The 21,152-nt window shown below is 40.5% G+C and overlaps 1 protein-coding gene across 1 annotated transcript in view; it reads left to right on the plus strand.

Moving 5' to 3' along the window:
* The window catches only part of elp2 (elongator acetyltransferase complex subunit 2), a 150,535-nt gene that overhangs the window by 112,919 nt on the left and 16,464 nt on the right, over positions 1 to 21,152 (plus strand). The window contains exons 19-21 of the mRNA XM_060825464.1: positions 12,295 to 12,416; positions 19,200 to 19,342; positions 20,517 to 20,630. Of these exons, the coding sequence (XP_060681447.1) occupies positions 12,295 to 12,416; positions 19,200 to 19,342; positions 20,517 to 20,630 (379 nt within the window). The remainder of the gene's footprint in view (positions 1 to 12,294; positions 12,417 to 19,199; positions 19,343 to 20,516; positions 20,631 to 21,152) is intronic.

The raw sequence follows: 21,152 nt of genomic DNA on the forward strand, positions 1-21,152 counted from the left end.
TGGAGGCAGCTCAGAGAGGATTTGGTGGATTATTGGGATGAAGGGGTTATCTTATGATGAAAGTTGAGCAGGTTGTTATTGGAAGAATGAGAGATGATCCGATTGTCATATAAGATTATGAGATGGTTTGACAAGCCAAATGCTGAACGAGTGTTTCCCCTCATTGGGTTACTTGGGGGCTCTCCCATTCAATATGGAATTGATAAGAGTTGTTAATCTTTGGAGTTATTTCCCTCTGATAACGGTGGAGCTGTGATCATTGAATATGTTCAAGATGAGTCGAGCAGAATTTTGATAGAGATGGTAGTATAGTGTTATCAGGTACAAGTAAGAAAATGGAGTTTAAAGCATCATCTTACAAGTGACAAAACAGCTTTAAAAAGAAATGGCTTTCTCCTGCTGCTGTTGTTTCGCACCAAATGCTTTGTACAATGCAGTTCACTGTAGAATGGATTTTTCTTTGATATTTTGTTGACTTATATTTTCTACTCAGGTCACTGTCAGTTGATTCATTTAAAGATATCTGATTTGATTGTTAAGTTTATTCATCGGTTTGCTGTAATTGTTCAGTGCTTGATAATATTTGTTATTTGTATGGGAGCAGTGTCACTGATTGACGATAAATGGTTTCTTGCTAAATCATTTGTAAGTACTGTGTACTTCCAGTATTTTTTTTTGTCTATTTGCAGTGACACTATCTGTTTTTATTTCATGAGCTGTCTTGCATAGCAGTCAGTTTGTTGTCAGGTTTCAGATTGTTTCGGTTTGATGATACCATGACGCACCCAACTTGTCAGCCACTTGCCTTTGAATCGCGTCTAATGCCTTTGTTGTCATTGGATAAGTTGCCTGGGCCTTTTACATTGAGTCCCTTGTTTCACTGAATTGCATTGTGGCTAGTACTGTTATTAGACTGTCAGTCTTTTCAAGTTACAGCAATATAAGTAATAAGAGACATTACCAAATCTAATAGTTGAGTGCATTCCTGTTTTTAACATATATTTCATAATGTCATAGAGATGTACAGCATGGAAACAAACCCTTCGATCCAACCTGTTCATGCCGACCAGATATCCCAACTCAATCTAGTCCCACCTGCCAGCACCTGGCCCATATTCGTCCAAACCTTTCCTATTCATATACCCATCCAAATGCCTTTTAAATGTTGCAATTGTACCAGCCTCCACCACTTCCTCTCTCAGCTTATTCCAAACAAGTACCATCCTCTAATGAAAAGGTTGCCCCTTAGGTCCCTTTTATATCTTTCCCCTCTCACCTTAAATCTATGCCCTCTAATTCTGGACTCCCCCACCCCAGGGAAAAGACTTTGTCTATTTATCCATACATGCCCCTCATAATTTTGTTAACCTCTATAAGATCACTCCTCAGCCTCTGACACTCCAGGGAAAACAACCCCAGCCTGTTCAGCCTCTCCCTATAGCTCAAATTATCCAATTCGCAACATCCTTGTAAATCTTTTCTGAACCCTTTCAAGTTTCGCAACATCTTTCCGATAGGAAGGAGACCAGAAATGTACGCAATATTCCAACAGTGGCCAGATCAATGTCCTGTACAGCTGCAACCTGACATCCCAACTCCTGTACTCAATGCTCTGACCAATAAAAGAAAGCATGCCAAACGCCACCTTCACTATCCTATCTACCTGCGACTCCACTTTTAAGGAGCTATGAACCTGCATTCCAACGTCTTTTTGTTCAGCAACACTCTCTAGGACCTTGCCATTAAGTGTATAAGTCCTGCTAAGATTTGCTTTCCCAAAATGCAGCCCCTTGCATTTATCTGAATTAAACTCCATCTGCCACTTCTCAGCTCAGTGGCCCATCTGATCAAGATCCTGTTGTAATCTGAGGTAAACCTTCTTCGCTGTCCACTACAGCTCCAATTTTGGTGCCATCTGCAAACTTACTAATTGTACCTCTTATGCTCGCATCCAAATCATTTATGTAAATGACAAAAAGTAGAGGACCTAGCAGTGATCCTTGTGGCACTCCACTGGTCACAGGCCTCCAGTATGAAAAACAACCCTCCACCACCCACCCTCTGTTTTCTACCTTTGAGCCAGTTCTATATCCAAATGGCTAGTTCTCCCTGTATTCCATGAGGTCTAACCTTGCTTCACCAGTCTCCCATGGGGAACCTTGTTGAACGCCTTTCTGAAGTCCGTATAGATCACATGTATCACTGCCCACATCAATCCTCTTTGTTACTTCTTCAAAAAACTCAATCAAGTTTGTGAGACATGATTTTCTACGCATAAAGCCATGTTGACTATCCCTAATCAGTCCTTGCCTTTCCAAATACATGTACATCCTGTCCCTCAGGATTCCCTCCAACAACTTGCCCACCACTGAGGTCAGGCTCACTGGTCCATAGTTCCCTGGCTTCTCCTTAGTACCCTTCTTAAACAGCGGCACCACATGAGCCGATCTCCAGTCTTCCGGCACCTCACCTAAGACTGTCAATGATAAAAATATCTCAGCAAGAGGCCCAGTAATCACTCCTGTAGCTTCCTACAGAGTTCTAGGGTACACCTGATCAGGTCCTAGGGATTTATCCACCTTTATGCATTTCAAGACATCCAGCAATTCCACCTCTGTATTGTGTACATTTTGCAAGGCGTCACCATCTATTTTGCTATTTTCTATATCTTCCATATCCCTCTTCCACAGTAAATACTGATACAAAATACTCATTTTAGTATCTGTTCCATCTCCTGTGGCTCCACACAAAGGCTGTCTTGCTGATCTTTGAGGGGCCCTATTCTCTCCCTAGTTACCCATTGGTCCTTAATATCCTGTAATTTCTAATGTTTCGGCTGTAACTGTCCAGTGCTTTCAATTTTAAGTTTTAATGAATAAACTTAAACATTCAACCAGTACGCAATGTAGCATGAAGGAAAGAAAATTATATTGGACCTGTATCATCAGTAGGCCACCTAAGGTGAAGAATACTGCAAAATTATTGATTATTTGATTGTATCACCAGAAAATTGTTGTCTTGCAATAGAAAGCCTTGTGCAGCACCAGAAGAGTTGCACATAGAATGAACTATTTTTGTTCCAATTCTTATCACCTTGAAGAAGGGAAATTTATGGATGATTAAGTGACAGATGTTGAAAAACTGGTCCTGCATCTATTCCTTGGCATAAAAGCACAGACATAGTAATTTTTAAATGAATGGGAAAGAATAAAATTGGATACAGGTAGTTCTATTATTACGTGATAGTTGTGTTCCTGTGAATCCTATGCTCTATATAAATCACGCAATAAAAATAACACTTCAAGTGTTGGCAGTGCAATTGTGTCATAGCCAACACACGTTTTTTAAAGTTCGTGCTTTAGCAACACCATCCTCTATTCATCAATTGTGTTGCAGCCAATTGGCTTTGATGGAACGTGCGTTATGGCTGAACTACCTCTAAATGTCTTAATTTACAGTGATAATGGCATTTTAATTTAAAAATAGGACAGTCTATTATAATATTTACGATTATTGGTGAATTTTACTAATGTTGGTTTGATCAGAAGAGTAAGCACCTGAGAAGGAAAACACATTTGGGGAACAGATTGATTAGTGGGACCTGCATATTTGCTTTGGCAAAGAAGCATATGAATATAATGAGCTGAATTGACATCATTGATGTTGTAACTCTTTGATGATACTAAATAAAGAAAAGGTGGGTTGGCTTCCAACGCTGCTGACTCAGTCACAGGGTTGGTGGTCATATAGCCTCAGCACTTCTACTGAGAAAATAAGGCATCACAGCAAAATAGCCATGACGTCAGAAGCATAGAAATAACTAGACCTTCTAGAGAGGCCAAATTGCCAAGTCCATCAAATCAGAGCTAATCTCCATGCACTTAGAATGAAAATCATGAAGACTGGCAAATGTCACAAATTCGTCCAACTTGACTTGTATACTTCAAAATGGACATCTGGTATGACTAGTATGCACATTTCCAAGTAATACTGGCAATTGACTCTTCTTTTTCCCTCTGCAGATGGTAACATTTAGGTTGCGTGTGCAGTGTTTGCTTCCAGCAGGCTCCTTTTTGGGCATGGAGTGTCTGGCTCTAATGGCTCCTGCAAATGCCACATGGAGGCCACCTCCACTAAGCTGTGCTTCAACCAGAGAAGTGCCTTGGTAGCCTAATAACCTGTAATTCTGGCCATAAATTTTCAAATTGGCTGGCTGTTATCTTGCAGCAGACAACTGATAGACTTTCTCATCCTATCCAGTAACCGTGCTGAGAAATTATCCTGATGCAGTACCCCACTATTTTCCTATCCGACTGCTCTCCTCACAGCAGAGCTGAGATATTGTCCCCAGAGATGTACTGATTTTTCTAAGTTGTGCATTGTTTCTAATTCCTATTTTAAAAGTGCTGGTTGACGGTAATCGTGTATTAGGTTCTTCTGTTATATATAAATTTTAAATTATTTTCTTGTGAACATTTTTGTGCACTGACATTGTAGATACTTGCTTGCCCTGCATGACTGGAAAACTTTTCTTGATGCAAAATGTAAATGGGTAAAAAATTGAACAAATGCTAGCCAAATTTCTTATGCATCCCTGTGACAAGTGAAACTGAGATGTTAATGAATTCACAAAGAAAACTTCATCGTTTATGAGGGTTCGGAGTCTTTTTTGTAAATCGATGTGTCTGCTGCTCATTCCAAACTTTTAATTTATTTACATCCCTAAGAATTCCAAACCAAAATCAGTACTAGCAAAATGGAGTGATCCATGGTGACTCACAATTGTCTGATTTGATGCCTTTAAATCAAACGGGAAACTGTTAGGTTAAGCAATTGTGAGACTTAATTAAGATTACTGAAGTACTACAACTCTATACTTTGCATGCTATTCTTTTTTTTTCCCTGAGAATGAATGTGTAAGCAAATATGTGAAGATTGTGAAATACTTCTAAATGCATTCTGTGAAGAAAGATGATCCGGAATTATGGCTAGTTATAAGCAGTGAAGACAGCATCACAACAGTATATTATCTGGGAGGTTCCCAGCTGAATTGAAAGTACTTAAAGTGCTTAATGGATTCCTAGCCTCTCAGACTAGCAAAACCAAAGAAAACCTTAATTTAGCTGGGACTTAGTGTAAGATTTCTGGTATCTGCTGTAAGAAGGTCCCAGTGCATACTTCCATGCTTCAAAATTCTTTCTGTTAATGATAGCAACTGCATTTTCACCTTTGCTACTACTGCAAGGTTTCAGGTGACATTGTTGGAATTAGACTTCTGCAGCAATACCAAGGAGTTGCAATAATGCATTGTTCTTTTTCCTGTCTCACTTGTTTATGCAGTATTTGGTTGACTATATTATCATAGAGTCATACAGCAAGGAAACAGACCTGGCATCAGACCATTCAGTCCAACTTATCTGTGTCGATCAGATACCCCAATCTGACCTAGTTCCATTTGCCAACATTTGGTCCATGTCCCTCTAAACTCTTCCTGTTCATGGTACCCATCCAGATGCCTTTTAAATCTTGTAATTGTACCGGCCTTTACCACTTCCCTGGCAGCTCATTCCATACACGCAACACCCTCTGCATGATAAAGTTACCCTTCAGGTCCTTTTTAAATATATCCCCTCTCACTTTAAACCTATGCCCTTGTGAGAAACAAAGCTCACTCAATAATTTCAGTCCGAGACAAAATCTGAAGCAGTAGTATCATTTGTTTCGCTCTTGCAAGAGGGTGTGGTGTCTACAAAGGCAGTCACACATACACACTGAATTCAACTAGTACACAACATATATATAATTTGGTTCCTATTCTTTCATCCCATTGCTCCTCCCCTGTTTACATCTTCCACCTCTCTAAGACAGGCGCCCATCACTCTTGTTCATCTCTTGCCTTATCCGGCCTTGTCTGTGACAAAATGCTTATTTCTGGCCTCTCAAGGCCGTTTGACCACATCACGCCATGGTCCATTTTTAGATATATCCTCCTTCATTACCATCTGTTTCCCTCACTTGCATGACCTTATGACCTCATGACTACTTGATCGTGGTTTGTTCTTGTTTTTGCAGAAGCGGGAAATAGATACTTATAACTGCTGTTTGTACAGGTATATCTAGCTTAACCCTTCCTCCCACAGCACCTTATTTATTTGTCTGTAACATCTACCATTGTTTGCAGGCACATTTTATTCTTGTATGCACACTTTAGCTAATACAAAAACAATTATGTATTTCCTTCACATAGTTTTCATTCTTGTTGACTCAGCCCTTGGCTGAAACAATTATGCACTTGGTGCGAGTTCATTTACCTTGCAGAAGTAATTATTGCAGAAGTAACACTACTTTACCTATATCCCACACCGTGTAACTTTGAATTCTCCCCCCCCCCCCCCCCCCCCCCCAGGAAAAAGACCTTAGCTATTCACTGTATCCATTGCCTTTAATGATTTTATAAACCTTTGTAAGCTCACCCCGCAGTGTCCGATGATCAGATAAAAATGCTCCAGCGTATTCAGCCTCTCCCTATTGCTCAAGCCCTCTAGTCTCGGCAACATTCTTGCAATATTTGTAATTTATGAAGCTTAAAACATACTGCTTCAAAACCCCAGATGCAAACTCGACTAGCTGGAACTGTTTTCTTTTTTTCAGCTATCATGTATACTTGCTCATAAGATAATGAAACATCTGAGCTGACTTGTTTGAGCAAATTCCACAATGCCTTTTCTGTATTTGGGCAATTTGGAGGACAGCAGCAGGCCTTTCTCTGAAATTACAAGCTTGGACTCATTATTGTTTCTTGTGATGTGGGTGTCACAGCAACGTCAATATTTGTTGCATATCCAATTTATCACTGAGCTGAGTGACTTGCTAGGTCATTTCAAAGGGCACTTGTGAATCGAGCACATTACTGTGGGTCTGGGGGTACATGCAGGGCAGACAGGTCAAGTCATGAGTAAATAAGCTGGGTTTTTACTAAAGACTTTGATAATTCGTGCCAACCAATACTGGTGGCTGACTTTATATTCTTGATTTAAAACTTGAATTCAAGTTCCCCAGCTGCCAAGATTTGATTTCATGTCATGAGGTGTTTGCTGGGACCTCTGGATTACTAGTCATCACAGTTACATTATCACTATACCAGCATCTTCCTCGACACAATGTGGAAGTCATACCCCAGTCAGAATCACCAAAGACTAGCAGCTCTCTCACTTCACAGTGCCATGTAAAGACCTTCGCTGCGTTGGGAGAATGCCCAACATTCCAAGTGCCAAGTTCTCGGGTAAATCTTTTTTTATGGGTGAGGTTTCTGGCATTGGGGGTTGCCGAACGGTCAGAAACAGGAAGGGGGGGAAGGGGGTGACTTTCGGAGCCCATGCTATGTTCTATGTCTAGCTTTTCTTTTTCATAATCCCTACAGTGTGGAAGCAGGCTGTTGAACCTATTGGGTCCACACCAATTCTCCAAAGTGTATCCCACCCAGAGCCATAACTTATTCCTGTATTTGCCATGGCTAACCCAACTAGTTTACACAGCCCTGGACACTATGGGCAATTTAGCATGGCCAATTCACCTAACCTGCACGTCTTAGGACTGTGGGAGGAAACCGGAGCACTTGGAGGAAACCCATGCAGACGGGGAAAATGTGCAAACTCCACACAGACAGTCACCCAAAGATGAAATCACATCCTGATGTTGTGAGGCAGCAGTGCTAACTACTGAGCCACTGTTTCACCCAAAGCTCCTCAATCATATGTAGATTAGTGCAGAGGAGGGCACCTTTTCCCGCCCAAACTATCGGCCTGCCTGCATTTGTCAGGTGGAAATTTTGTTTTTGTCCCTCCTGGAGCTGAGACCATCTAAGGGCCTCAGCAACAGCAGGAAAGGTCAGACTTTAGCCTTTCTTCCCAGACCTTAATTCAAGTGCAGATGGAAAGCTGATGAGGTTCTGGGGCACAATCATTCAACCAAATGAAGTTGCCCTCCTACATCCAGGCTGGCTGCCTCTGGGGCCAGAAGAGCTGCCATTGGGGGAACAATTAAAATTGGAGATATTAAAGAGGCCAAAGTTAGTGGAACACAGCTTGGAGAGTTGGATTAAATTACTTAGTGTGGAAACAGGCCCTTCGGCCCAACAAGTCCACACCGACCCTCTAATGAGCAACCCTCCCAGACCTATTCCCTTACATTTACCCTTCACCTAACGCCACAGGCAATTTAGCATGGCCAATTCACCTAACCTGCAGGTTTTTGGACTGTGGGAGGAAACTGGAGCACCTGGCGGAAACCCATGTAGATACGGGGAGAATGTGCAAACTTCACACAGACAGTTGCCTAAGGTGGGAATTGAACCCGGGTCTCTGGCGCTGTGAGGCAGTAGTGCTTGCCACCGTGCCGCCCCACGGCTGGTTATGCGGCTGGAAGAGATTATATAGGGAAGGAGAAGAAAAGTGAAGGAAGGATTTGAAAATAAGGATAAGCATGTAAAATCAAGGTGTGAGTTAGCAGATGAGTAAGCATGCAGGGTTGAATGAACTAGATTTGGTGTAAGTAAGGCTATGAGCAGCATTATTGGATGATCTCAAGTTTACAGAGGACTGCTTTAGTATAGTCAAGTAACAAAGCCTGGATGAGTGTTTTGGTTCAACAAATGAACGGAGAGAGGATAAGTGATGTTACTGGGATAGGATCATAGAGTCACACAGTACAGAAACAGGCTCTTTGACCCAATTCGTCCATGCTGACCAATGTCCCTAAACTGAACTAGTCCCATTTGCCTGCATTTGGCCCATACCCCTCTAAACTTTACTTATTCATGTACCTGTCCAAATGTCTTTTAAATGTTATAAATGTACCCATGTTTACCTCTTCCGCTGGCAGCTTGTTCCGTATTCGCTCCACACTCTGTGAAAAAGTTGTCTCTCAGGTCCTTTTTTAATTATTTCCCCTCTCACCCTAAACCTATGGACTCCCCTGGCTAGGGAAAAACCTTAGGCAACAGTGAGGGCTGCAGATGCTGGGAACTAGTGTTTAGATCAGAGTGGTGCTGGAAAAGCACAGCAGGTCAGGCAGCATCCGAGGAGCAGCAAAATTGACATTTCAGGCAAAAGCCCTTCATCAGGAATGATGAAGGGCTTTTGCCTGAAACATCGATTTTCCTGCTCCTCGGATGCTGCCTGACCTGCTGTGCTTTTCCAGCGCCATTCTGATCTAAACTAGGGCAAAACCTTGGCTGTTCACCTTATCTATGCCTCTCAAGGTCACCCCACAGCCTTTTAGCTCCAAGTAGGAAAGTCCCAACCTATCCGGCCTCTATTTATAATTCAAATCTCCAGTCTTGATAACGTACTATTAAATTTTCTTTGTACCCTTTCCAATTTAATAACATCCTTCCTATAGCAGGGTGATCAGACTTGTGCACAATACTCCAGATGTGGCCTTAACAATGTCTTATACAGCTGCAGCATGACATCCCAACTCCTGTGTTTAATACTCTGACCAACAAAGGCAAGCAGGCCAGACACCTTCATCACCCTGTTTACCTGTGATGCAACTTTCAAGGAACTATGTACCTGCATCTCTAGGTCTCCCTGTTTGACAACATTCCCCAACGCCCTACCATTAACTGCATAAGTCCTGCCCCGAGTTTGTCTTACTAAAATACAACACCGTGCATTTATTTGGATTGAACTCCATCTGCCATTCCTTAGCCTACTGGCCCAGTTGATTAAGATTGCATTGTACTCTCAGATAACCTTCACTGTCCAGTGTACCACCAATTTTGGTGTCATCCGCAAACTTACAAACCGTGCCTCATATATTCTCATCCAAATTGATTGTTTATATAAATAACATACTACAGTGGACCCAGCACTGATCCCTGTGGTGCTCTGCTGGTCACAGGCCTCCAGTCTGAAAAACAATCCTTGACCACCGTCTACTGTCTCCTACCATCAAGCCAATTTTGTATTCTACTGGCTAGCTCTCCCTGGATTCCATGTGTTCTAACCTTACTAACCAGTCTACCATATGTTACCTTGTCAAAAGCCTTGTAGACAATGTTTCCTGCTCTGCCTTCAACTATCTTCCTGGTCACCTCTTCAAAGAACTCAATAAAACTTGAGATCTGATTTTCCCCACACACAGCCATTCTGATCATCCTGAAGCAATGTTGCATTTCCAAATTTAAGTTGATCCTCTCTTTCAGAATCCCCTTCAACAGCTTACCCACCACTGACGATAGGCTGACCTGTCAATAGTTCCCCAGCCTTTCCTTGCAGTCTTTCTTAAGTAGTGGCATAGCATTAGTCCCATCCATTCTTCTGGCACTTCATTTGTGGCTGCCGATGATCCAAATATCACTGTTCAGGACACCAAAATTTCTTCCCTAGCTTCCCACAATGTCCAGGGGTACACTTAATCAGGGCCCAGGGATTTATTTACCTTTTATGCATTTGAAGACCTCCAGCATTTTCTCTTCTGTAATGTACCCTTGTTTCAAGACATCACTATTTGCTTCTATTACTTTCTCCTTTGTAAATGCTGGTGAGAAATATTTGTTTATGGTCGCACCTATTCTCTGCCAAGTTACTCTTTTGCCATTAATGTACTTGTTGATTCTCCTTTACTGTATCTGCAAAAGGTATCTCGTCCCCTTTTTGCCCTCCTGATTTCCATCTTAAGTGTACTTCTGGACACCTTGCATCCCTCAAGGGCTTCACTTGTTCCTGGCAGTCTGTACTTGACAAGATTCATTCTTTTTCTTGACCAGAGCCTCAATATCTCTCGTCATCCCGTGTTCACTACTCCTGCCAGCTTCATTCTTTACACTAACAGGAACATGCTGGCCCTGAACTCTTGTTATCTCGCTTTTGATAGCCTCCCATTTTACCTATGCACAACCTCTCCCAATCAACTTTTGAATGTTCCTGTCTCATACTATCAAAATTGACCATTAGATAGCGGTCAAAGCAATTATTTTTTAAGACTCCTTAATAATACAAAAGAAACTGAGTTTTCTAAGGGTTAGTTTTTAATTTTTGGATTCCCCTTTATCATTTTCATTAACTATTAGATGGTGTCTCCTATAAGGAGGAAATTCGTAACAGGAGATGTTGTGCTTTTAGGATATTACTCTCAAGAAGGATGGTTAGCAGGAGGGAAAGAGAAATAAATTCCGAGTTATTCAGTTGGACAGAACAGTTAAATTTCACTTCTTATATGCCACCCATTTTGAGAGTAAAATTGAAAATGATGGGTAAAGAACTAGCCTGGATGCCATCATCCAGCACTTTCCTCATAAAAAAGCATTTGCTTTCCCTTCCTCGCCCCAGCAACTTGACTGATGTTTTTGCCAATGCTCTTCTTGTCGCTGTTGCCAACCATCTCCCATCCTCATCCCTTGCTCATCTTGTCTGTTTTTTGCCTGTTCCTACCCTTTCCAGCTCTATTCATTTTAGCTCCTTCATTCACCTTACCAATTCTCCTTCTTTTCTGCTCGTCCTTTTGTTCCTTATGTCCTTCACCAATCAGAGTCATAAAGCATGGAAACAGATCCTTTAGTCCAACTCATTAATGTTGAGCAGGTTTCCCAAACTAAACTAGTCTAATTTGGCTGCATTTGACCCATATCTGTCTTTGCTATATAATATTTGCTATTTATGTATCAATCCAAATGTCTTTTAAATGATTTAAGTTCACCAGCATCTACCACTTCCTCTGGCAGTTCATTCCATATTCGCACCACCCTTAGTGTAAAAACATTCCTCTTCAAGTGCTTTTTAAATTTTTCCCTTCTTACCTTAAAACTATGCCTCTACTTTTGATCTCCCCAACTCAATGGAAAAGACCTTTGCAATTCACTTTATCAATGCCCCTCATGAATTTATAAACCTTTATTATAAGGTTACCCCTCAATCTGCTGCATTTACATAGCCTAAGATTCCCTCACTCTGAAGTGCCAGCCCTGAATCCTGCCCTGAGCTTTGACACCCATTGTGTAATTTACACACAAGATCATTAAATTACAATGAAGTTGATATTGCCAAGGCGGCTGCACAAGTAGAAAAAAAAGGGTGGAAATCCTGTCAAACAATAAAACAATAACCTGGGTGGACTTTTATGTCTTAATGCAGTTACTACCTTGAACTATACAGAGCAGTAGTATGGATGGAGAATAATCTAATTCCATGTACATATTTATAGAGATCATGTTTATATCAATGATGTTTTTACGAAGTGAACAGTAGAATTAACTTGGCCCATCTATGCATTTTATTTCTGCTTTGATTTCAGGTCCTTTTTTCTCTCTGTTTGCACACACTGATAAAAAGACATCCATACATAGCCGAATTATTTGGACCTGTGACTGGACTTTTGATAGTAAATACTTTGTCACTGGTAGTCGTGACAAGAAGGTAAATGTTTTGAACAGGTTTGCAGGGGGATAAACCATAATTTTACATAATCCTTCAGGGAAATGTTTTTGGGAGTAACTTTGAAAGTATACGAAGAAGTTGACTGCAGTGTGTGTGAGATTGCATTCGTATTTACTAAAAAAAGGAGTTTTTAAACTTATTTTTACAATGTCTTGATGTTCTGTCAATACAGTTTCAGTTATAGCAGATGGCATATTGTTGACTCAGGTCTAGAATACGTTTTATGTCATGACTTGAGATGTTGACGTCAAGCATGAAAATGCTTTGTAAGAAAATTTGAGCTTTTGTAAAATGCATGTTCTCTGCAGTTGAATTTATTAATTTTGAAAATCAGAGGAGTAAACAGTTAGATTAAACAAAAAGTTGCCTGAGTGAAAGCTTGCTTAGGTTCATCCAATCAGCAAGAGAAAATGGAAAAAACTCTTTCTGTGAATTATTGCGGTCTCCCATCTTCTCACAATTATCAGTAAAGTGGTTTAAAAAAAAAAGACCAATAGTCCCATCAAGCAACATGCATTTTCCAATAACCAGTTCGCCAATTTTCAGCTAGGCTATCAGAAGCCACTCAGCTCCAGAATTGTCATTAAGAGTTGATAGGTGAGCAGGGACAAGTATTTTGCTTTATCATAGACTGTGACACCTAGATCCTGGGTAACTTGCCAGTGGTTTCTTAGTCCTGAAAAATGGTGTTTGAAGCCTTACTCTTCTTGGGGATCCAGCAACAAGATTTTTTTTTCCCCCTCGTGGGTGGGAATTGCAAGGAAAGGGGGTTTAAAGGCAACGGAAGTGGTGGCTTTCAGAGACCACCTCCTTGCCCCACACCTGTGCCTCTGATTGCTGGGAGGCAGATGATCGGAGAGGTAGTGATTTGAGGTCTGCAATAGCTGGCAAGCTAGAACGTCCTCAATGAATTTTCTTGCCCAGCTCTTAATTGCTGAGGTGATGAGAGGTGGTAAGTTTCTTTCCAGCAACTCATTCTGTTGTTTTCCATTTGTTGATTCCCTACTCACCACCTCAGTGAAAATGGCACCCTTTGTTTCCCATCATCAGACTTATGCAGTTTGCAATTGCCTTGAAAGTTTTATATGATCGGTTATAGTTAATAGATACAATAGAAGAGAAAACGTATAATGTGTTGGCAAATGTTTCATCTCATGACGTAACCAAAGTGCTCCGTTAATAACAAGTTTCGAGTCAGGAGTGAGGCTGAATTCTCTTAACTTAGTTGAATAAGTGGAAGACACCAGCAGATTACCAGAACTTCAAGAGAACCAGGGTCAGTGGTGAGAGTAGTGGCCATCACTTACGAGAAGATGTTGGGGAAGCTGAAAGATCTGAACTTGGATAAATCTCACCCAGACCAGGTAGACTACATCCCAGAGTTCTGAAGGAGAAGCTGAGTAGGTTGCGTAGGCTTTGGTTGTGATCTTCAGAATCACTGGAGTCGGGGAGGATCTCAGGGGACTGAAAAATGGCTAATATAGCACCCTTGTTTAGTGCATGGTAAAATAGGGCTTCGTCATGGAGAGGTCATGCTTAACAAATTTGTCAGAATTTTTTGAGGAGACAACAAGTAAGTTGGACAAAGGAGAGCCAGTGGACATGATCTATTTGGATTTCCAGAAGGCATTTGACAAGGTGCAGCACAGGAGGCTGCTAAATAAGACAAGAATCCATAATGTTAAGGGCAAGGTACTGACAGTAGAAGTTTGGCTGACTGACAGAAGGCAGAATGTGGGTATAAAGGGGTCTTTTTTCAGGATGGCAGCTGCCGACTTGTGGAGTCCCACAGAGGTCAATGTTGGGGCCACAGCTATTCACAATTTGCATTAACGATCTGCACGAAGAAACTGAGGACGTTGTTGCTGATGAAATGAAGATAGGTGCAGGAAGGTAGTGTTGAGGAAGCAGCAAGGCTGCAGAAGAACTAGGACAGACTAGGAAAGTGGGCAAAGAAGTGCAGATGGATTGCACTTGGGAAAGTGAGAGGTTAAGCACTTTGCTCGGAAGAATAGAGGTGTAGAATATTTTCTAAAAGTGGAAAAGTTTTGAAGTGCAAAGGGACTTAGGAATCCGAGTTCAGGTTCTTTTAAGGTTAATGTGCAGGTTCAATTGGCAGTTAGGAAGGCAAATTGAATGTTTACACTCATTTTAAGAGAGTGACAATACAAGAGCAGAGATGTGCTGCTGAGGCTTTATAAGGCTCTGGTCAGACTGTATTTGGAATATTGTGAACATTTTTGAGCCCTGTATCTAAGAAAGAATGTGCTGGCATTTGAGGGGGCCATTGAGTCATGGGGATGAACAGCATGGAAGCCGACTCTTCGGTCCAACTCATCCATGCCGACCAGATATCCTAAATTAATCTAGTCCCATTGCCAGCACTTGACCCACATCCCTTGAAACCATTCCTATTCATATACCCATCCAGATGCCTTTTAAATGTTGTATTTGTCCTAGCCTCCACCACTTTCTCTGGCAGTTCATTTCATACACGCACCACCCTTTGCATGAAAAAGACGGTCGTGGGTCCCTTTCAAATATTTCTCCTCTCATCCTAAACTTATGCCCACCCCAGGGAAAAGACATCGTCTCTTTACTTTATGCATGTCCCTCGTGATTTTATAAACCTCTATAAGGTCACCCCTCAGCCTCAGATGCTCCAGGAAAACAGCCCCGACCTAGTCAGCCTCTCCAATCCAGTCAGGCAACATCTGAGGAACAGGAGAATTGACATTTCGGGCATAAGCCCTTCATGCAGATGCCTTTCCTGATGAAGGGCTTATGCCCGAAACATCAATTTCCCTGTTCCTCGGATGCTGCCTGATCTGCTGTGCTTTTCCAGCATTACATTTCTCAACTCTAATCTCCAGCATCTGCAGTCCTCACTTTTTCCTACTACATAGGAACTGGTTATTTGGTATTCCAAACACCTCTGCAATAATTCTAAGCTTAATGCTGTAATTGTATTCAGTTCTATTTTTGCATTACAGAAATTTTGTCTCTCAGTATATGAGGAAAGGTTTACCTTTTAAGTGCATCACCAATCCTGCGTAAAAATCAGTCTTTCTTCTTCATTCAAAACAAATAAGACATTAAAGAATAGGAACAGGAGAAGGCCATTCAGCCCCTTGAGCCTACTCTGCCATTCAGTAGGATCATGACTGATCTGGCATCACTTGTGCCCACTTTCCTGCCCTTTACTCATAATCCTTGGTTCTCCTGCTGATCAATAATCTGCCTTCGCCTTAAATGTAGACTGGTCTCTGCACCCACATCTCTCTGTGGCAAGATCAAAGGCTGTCAACTCTCTGAGAGAAGAATTTCCTGCTCATTTCAGTTTTTAAGTTAGCACCCTTAGTTCAGAGACTATGCCCTCTAGTCCTCCACTCCCCCAAAAAGGTAAACATCCTCTGAGCATTTACCCAGTCAAGCCCCTTAAGAATACTGTATGTTTCAATGAGATTACCTTTCATTCTTCTAAATTCCACTGAGTACAGTCCAAATCAGTTTAACCTTTGCTCATTAGGCAATCCCTCCATCCTGTTCATCCAAGTGAACCTGTCTCTAGGGAAATAATCTATTCCCTTAAGTAAGGGGATCAAAACTGCTCACAGTACTCCAGTTGTCATCTCACTAGCATTTTGTACAAATGTTGTAGTATTTTCCCACTTTTACACTTCAATCCCCTCGAAATGGGACTAATATTCTATTAGCCTTCCTGAATACTTGCTGAATTATTGTGCTTGCTCTGTGTTTTATCTATAAGAACCCCTAATTCCCTTAGTGTTGCAGCTTTCAGCAGTTTTACCACATTTAAATTATATTCTGTTCTTGTATTTTCCCTTCCAAAATGAACAACTTCACATTTCCTCACATTATACTCCATTTTCTAAGTTTTTGCCCACTTACTTAACCTAACAATATCTCCTTGTAAACTGTAACCTTCTTGCAGTTGCCTTTCCATTTATTTTTGTTCAATTGCAAATTTAGCTACTGTACAGTACTTCACTTCCTTCCTCCAAATCATTAATCTATTTTGTAAACAGTTGGAGTCCCAGTACTGATCCCTCTGAAACCCCATTGTACAGGTAGCTAACCTGAAAAACAGCCTGTTATCCCATTGACTGTTTCGTGCTTATTAGTAAACCTCTATTCATGCCAATATACTACCTCCAACATCATGGTTGTTGATTTTTGTGCCTTCTTGAAAGCCTTCTGTAAGTCCAAATATAACGCATCCCTTTTTCCATGATCCATTCCGGTCGAGACTTCCTCAGAATATTCTGATAGAGATTATTTCCCTTTCATGAAGTGCTGCTGACTCTGCTTGACTATATTATGATTTTTCAAAAGTGCTGTGATCACTTCTTTAGTAATTGATTCTAATATTTTTCCAACAATAGAGGTTAGGCTAATCAGCGTATAGTTAACTACTTTTTGCCTCCCTCCCTTTTGAGCAGGGGTATCACAATGATAGTTTTCCAACCCTCTGTTACTCTTGCAGAGTTCAAAGACGTTTTGAAAATTACAACCAATGTATCCATTATATCTGTGGCTGCTTGCTTTAGGATCCCAGGATACAGGCCATCAGGACCTGGGGACCTATCTATCTTTAGCTCTGTTAATTTGTCTGATACTACTTCTCTTGTGATGGTGATGGTCCTTAATTCCTCCACCATACTCTTTTGGAGGAATGGGATGTTCAAAATATTTTCCGCCGTAAAGACTGATGCAAAAAATCTGTTTAACTCTTCTGTTGTTTCTTTGTTCTCTGAAACTACCTCGCCAGATTCGTTTCCCGAGTGGCCTCTGTTCACTTCGACCTCTCCCTTTTTATAGTTTAAAGAAGCTAGTTGACCCTTGTAGTTTAATATCTCCTTCTCATTTTTGTCCTCCTTTGCTAAATTGGAACTTATTCCTGTCTTCAGAGCGATCATTGAGTTTTTTCCTCTTATGTGCTTTTTCTTTCATCTTAATACTCTTCCTAATGTCCTCAGTTAGCCAAGATTAGTTTATTCCTCTTTTAGAATCTTTACTCCTTACTTGGATATAATTTTGCTAAGAATTTTAAATTAGCTCCTTAAGTGTCTAAAACTGCATGCTAACTGTCTTTCCTTTTAATCTATATGCCCAAATTACTTTAGCTAACTCTATCTTCATTTCATTGTAATTCCTTTTACTTAAGTTAAACTCGGTTGTTTCTGACCCAAGTTTCTCATTCTTGAAGTGAATATTCACTTCGAGCATATTACGATAATCACTTCCTCAGCGATGTTTTATTCTAAAATCATTTATTAAACCTGTCTCTTTACTCATTACCAGGTTCAAGATAGCCTGTTCCCTTGTTGACTCCATTGCATTTAGTTTTAGATTTATTGCCACATGTATACAAAAATGCAGTGAAAAGTATTTTTTCTTGTGTCATTTGCAAAGTGTCGCTGCTGCCAACTTGAAGCACAGAATATAATGCAAGGTTTTACTGCAGTTGAGTTCATCTTTCTCTCCTCTTCTGGGTTCTCCTCCACTGCTCTTCCAGTTGCTGTAACAAGCTCTGGGGTCTCAGTTACGGGCCTCCATCACGATCTGTTCCATGACTGCCACGTCTGAGCTGGAGCCATAGGCCTGGGGATATGTGGGTACCATACCTTCTGTTCCCCATGCAACACTCCTCCAGATGCTACTATCGATCCTGCTATCTGTCCCTTTTTCCGACGCTTCCCCTCCTACAGATGCACGGGCCTAGGTGTGGACCTGGACTCTTCACCCAGCCTGCGAGTCACGATAGGAGGAATGAGCCTGGAACTGTTCCTCAATCTGGAGACACTGGGCCAACCTGGAGTTATGTCCCACTCATACAAGCGTTGTTGCCACTGCTGCTGGAGGCTTCCGCCTTCACCTGCATTCTACAGGCTTTAAAGAAAATGAACAAAAAAAAAGTAGAGCAAATTAACAAGAACAAAAGGTAAAGAACTGTCGAGATTGGAGGAGTCCCAGGCTCAGACCCATCTACGGCCACCGCCATGTCTTGCTTTTACTCTAGGAAGCTATTCCTAATGACTCTATGAATTTGTTATTATTGCTACCCTTTCCAACTTGATTAGCCCAATCAACATGAAGATTAAAGTCAGCCATAATTATTGCTCTCCTCTTTTTACATGCCCTTATTATTTGTCGATTTATATCCTTCCCTACAGTGTGGAGGCTACTGTTTGAGGGTCCATACACTATTCCTGTAAATATCTTCTTTCTCTTGTTTTTTGACTTCCACCTAAATGAACTCTACATTATCTGAACTTAGATTGTCTCTCTCAACTGTCCCATTTCATCTCTTAATAACAGTATTACCCTATCACCTTTTCCTGAAATGAATTATTAATACAGTTTGAGTGCGAAAGTTGATTACTGATAGTTGAGAGATTATAGATAGTGAACTGTGAACTCTGATTGGCAACTTTGGGGCCAACCGAAGCTTTTGATCATGTACGTTTGTGTTTTATTCCTTATTGTAGCTATTTTAGAAATTAAATTGCACGTGAGTTAAATGTTAGTGGATACAAAATTTCAGAAAGTATTTAAGAGATAATTTTTGCATGTTTTACATATGTATGTTCCTTTCTTAGCCTTTAACATATCTTTTCTAATGTTTGGATTCCTCAAGTCTTAATTTCTTCTTATTCAAATTGTAATTTTGATTGAAATGTTTTGCCCTGATCTTTGTATTACAGTTTTTTTTTCCCTCTAACTATATCTATGCCGCAGGTCATTGTGTGGGGTAATGTGGCTTTAGCTAGAAGAACTGAAGGAAGCAGCCAGAGTATTATCAGGCCATGTTCATCAGTTCTGGATGTAGGAGATGCAGCCACAGCTGTCAGCTTCAGCCCTGTTACAAGTCTAGATGAAAGGTAGGTTGAAAAGTTGATACAGTTGACTTCTGCAATAAGTTTTTAGATCAGCAATGATAAAATAAAATATACAATTAGATTAGATTTCCTACAGTATGGAAACAGGCCAGTTGGCCCAACAAGTCCACACTGACCCTTTGAAGAGTAACCCACTCGGACCCATTTCCCTGACTAATGCACCTAACCATATGGACAACTTAGCATGACCAATTCACCTGACCTGTACATCTTTCAATTGTGGGAGGAATCCCACATAGACATGGGGAGAATGTGCAAACTCTACACAGTCACCCGAGGCAGGACTCAAACCTAGGTCCTGGCGCTGTGAGGCTGCAGTGCTAACCACTGAGTCACCATGATGCCCTTATAGAGGCATGTGTAACGTAAAAAGTTTATTTTGAACATAAATACATTTTCAAGTACTAAGGAATGAAGATGGTTACTTCCTCCATTCAGGTCTATTCTTTCACAAATCTTACTCGAAAAGACTTTATTGAAAAATGTTGTTTTATCTTGTGTTTTTACATTAGAATTCAATTGAAATCCCTCACTTAATACACATATATCCATTTCCCAAACTGCACATAATCAGTATTATGAAGCAACTTATCATATCTCTTGCCAAGTTATTTGTATGCAGTAATGCACAAAGAACTCTAAATATATTGATTGCATTCCTAACATGACACATGTTAAAAAGTAACGTTAAGGGTGTTTATTCTACAGCCAGTGTTTTTAGCATTGCCCCATGTTGGAAGTGTAGCTGTCTGCAGGAGAAAAAAAGAAAATTGCATTATAAGATAGCTGGAATGCCAGTCATGATGAGGTTTCATCCTATTTTTCACTAAGGCATGATATGTTCTAAGAGCTACTTTCTGTTCACATCACTTAGCAAGATCATTCCACAGTGTTCTAGAAGAATGAATCCATCTCGAAAAGGCAGTACTTCAACTTTAATCCTGGGAAGACATTGGCTAGGAATAACTTCTGGTTCAGTTACATCTGTATGACATGTATGCAAATTTACAGCTCAGCGTCATTTTGACAAAGGAAATTTTTTTTTAAAGTTTGGAAATATCACCAACTTGAATGTCAAATATTATTGTTCTATTTGATGTCAGTAGGAGCTCATATTTTCCTGTTCGAAAACTAGTTTTGTTTTTCTCTCTAATAGCTACATTCTTGCAGTGGGATTGGATTGTGGAAATATATTACTGTACAAGTGGAAACCACATGAAAATAGTTCAGCAAATGCAGATTGGATGAAATGTTTGGAGTTTGACAAATCGTATCTTTTTGCATGAAAACCACAGTGGATATTGTTACAGGCAGTGGAAGTGCTTTTGTAGCTTTGCTATGGATGCAGTTTGAATGACCTCCTTCTGCCGTGACTAAGATGGGTGAATAGTTCATTTTGTCAGGATTTGATTATACAGGGACTAATTAAATGAAGACTTCTCCTTTAAAATTTCTTGGCTGCAACAGCTGTGTTATAATCTATAAATTAAATATCTTTTTTGCAATTTCCGTCTGTGCCACTAAACTATTTTGAAGTAATTTGCATTGTGCTACTGTCTGTTAATATATCTGGATGAATGAGTTCTAAAGTGCTTCATTAACCTTTTTAAAAAAATTCTGAATATTCAGCTTGGGTATTGCATTTCAATTAAAAAATTGCATACTTGGGGTTGTAAATACAACCCCAAGTATGCAATTTTTTAATTGAAATGCATTTGAGAAATACAAATTATTGATTATTTGTCTCAAAACCCCAGAAGTACTTGTTTATTTTTGATTATATGTTAACAAG

The sequence above is a fragment of the Hemiscyllium ocellatum genome, chromosome 5 (genome assembly GCF_020745735.1).
Source record: "Hemiscyllium ocellatum isolate sHemOce1 chromosome 5, sHemOce1.pat.X.cur, whole genome shotgun sequence".
Taxonomy (NCBI): domain Eukaryota; kingdom Metazoa; phylum Chordata; class Chondrichthyes; order Orectolobiformes; family Hemiscylliidae; genus Hemiscyllium; species Hemiscyllium ocellatum.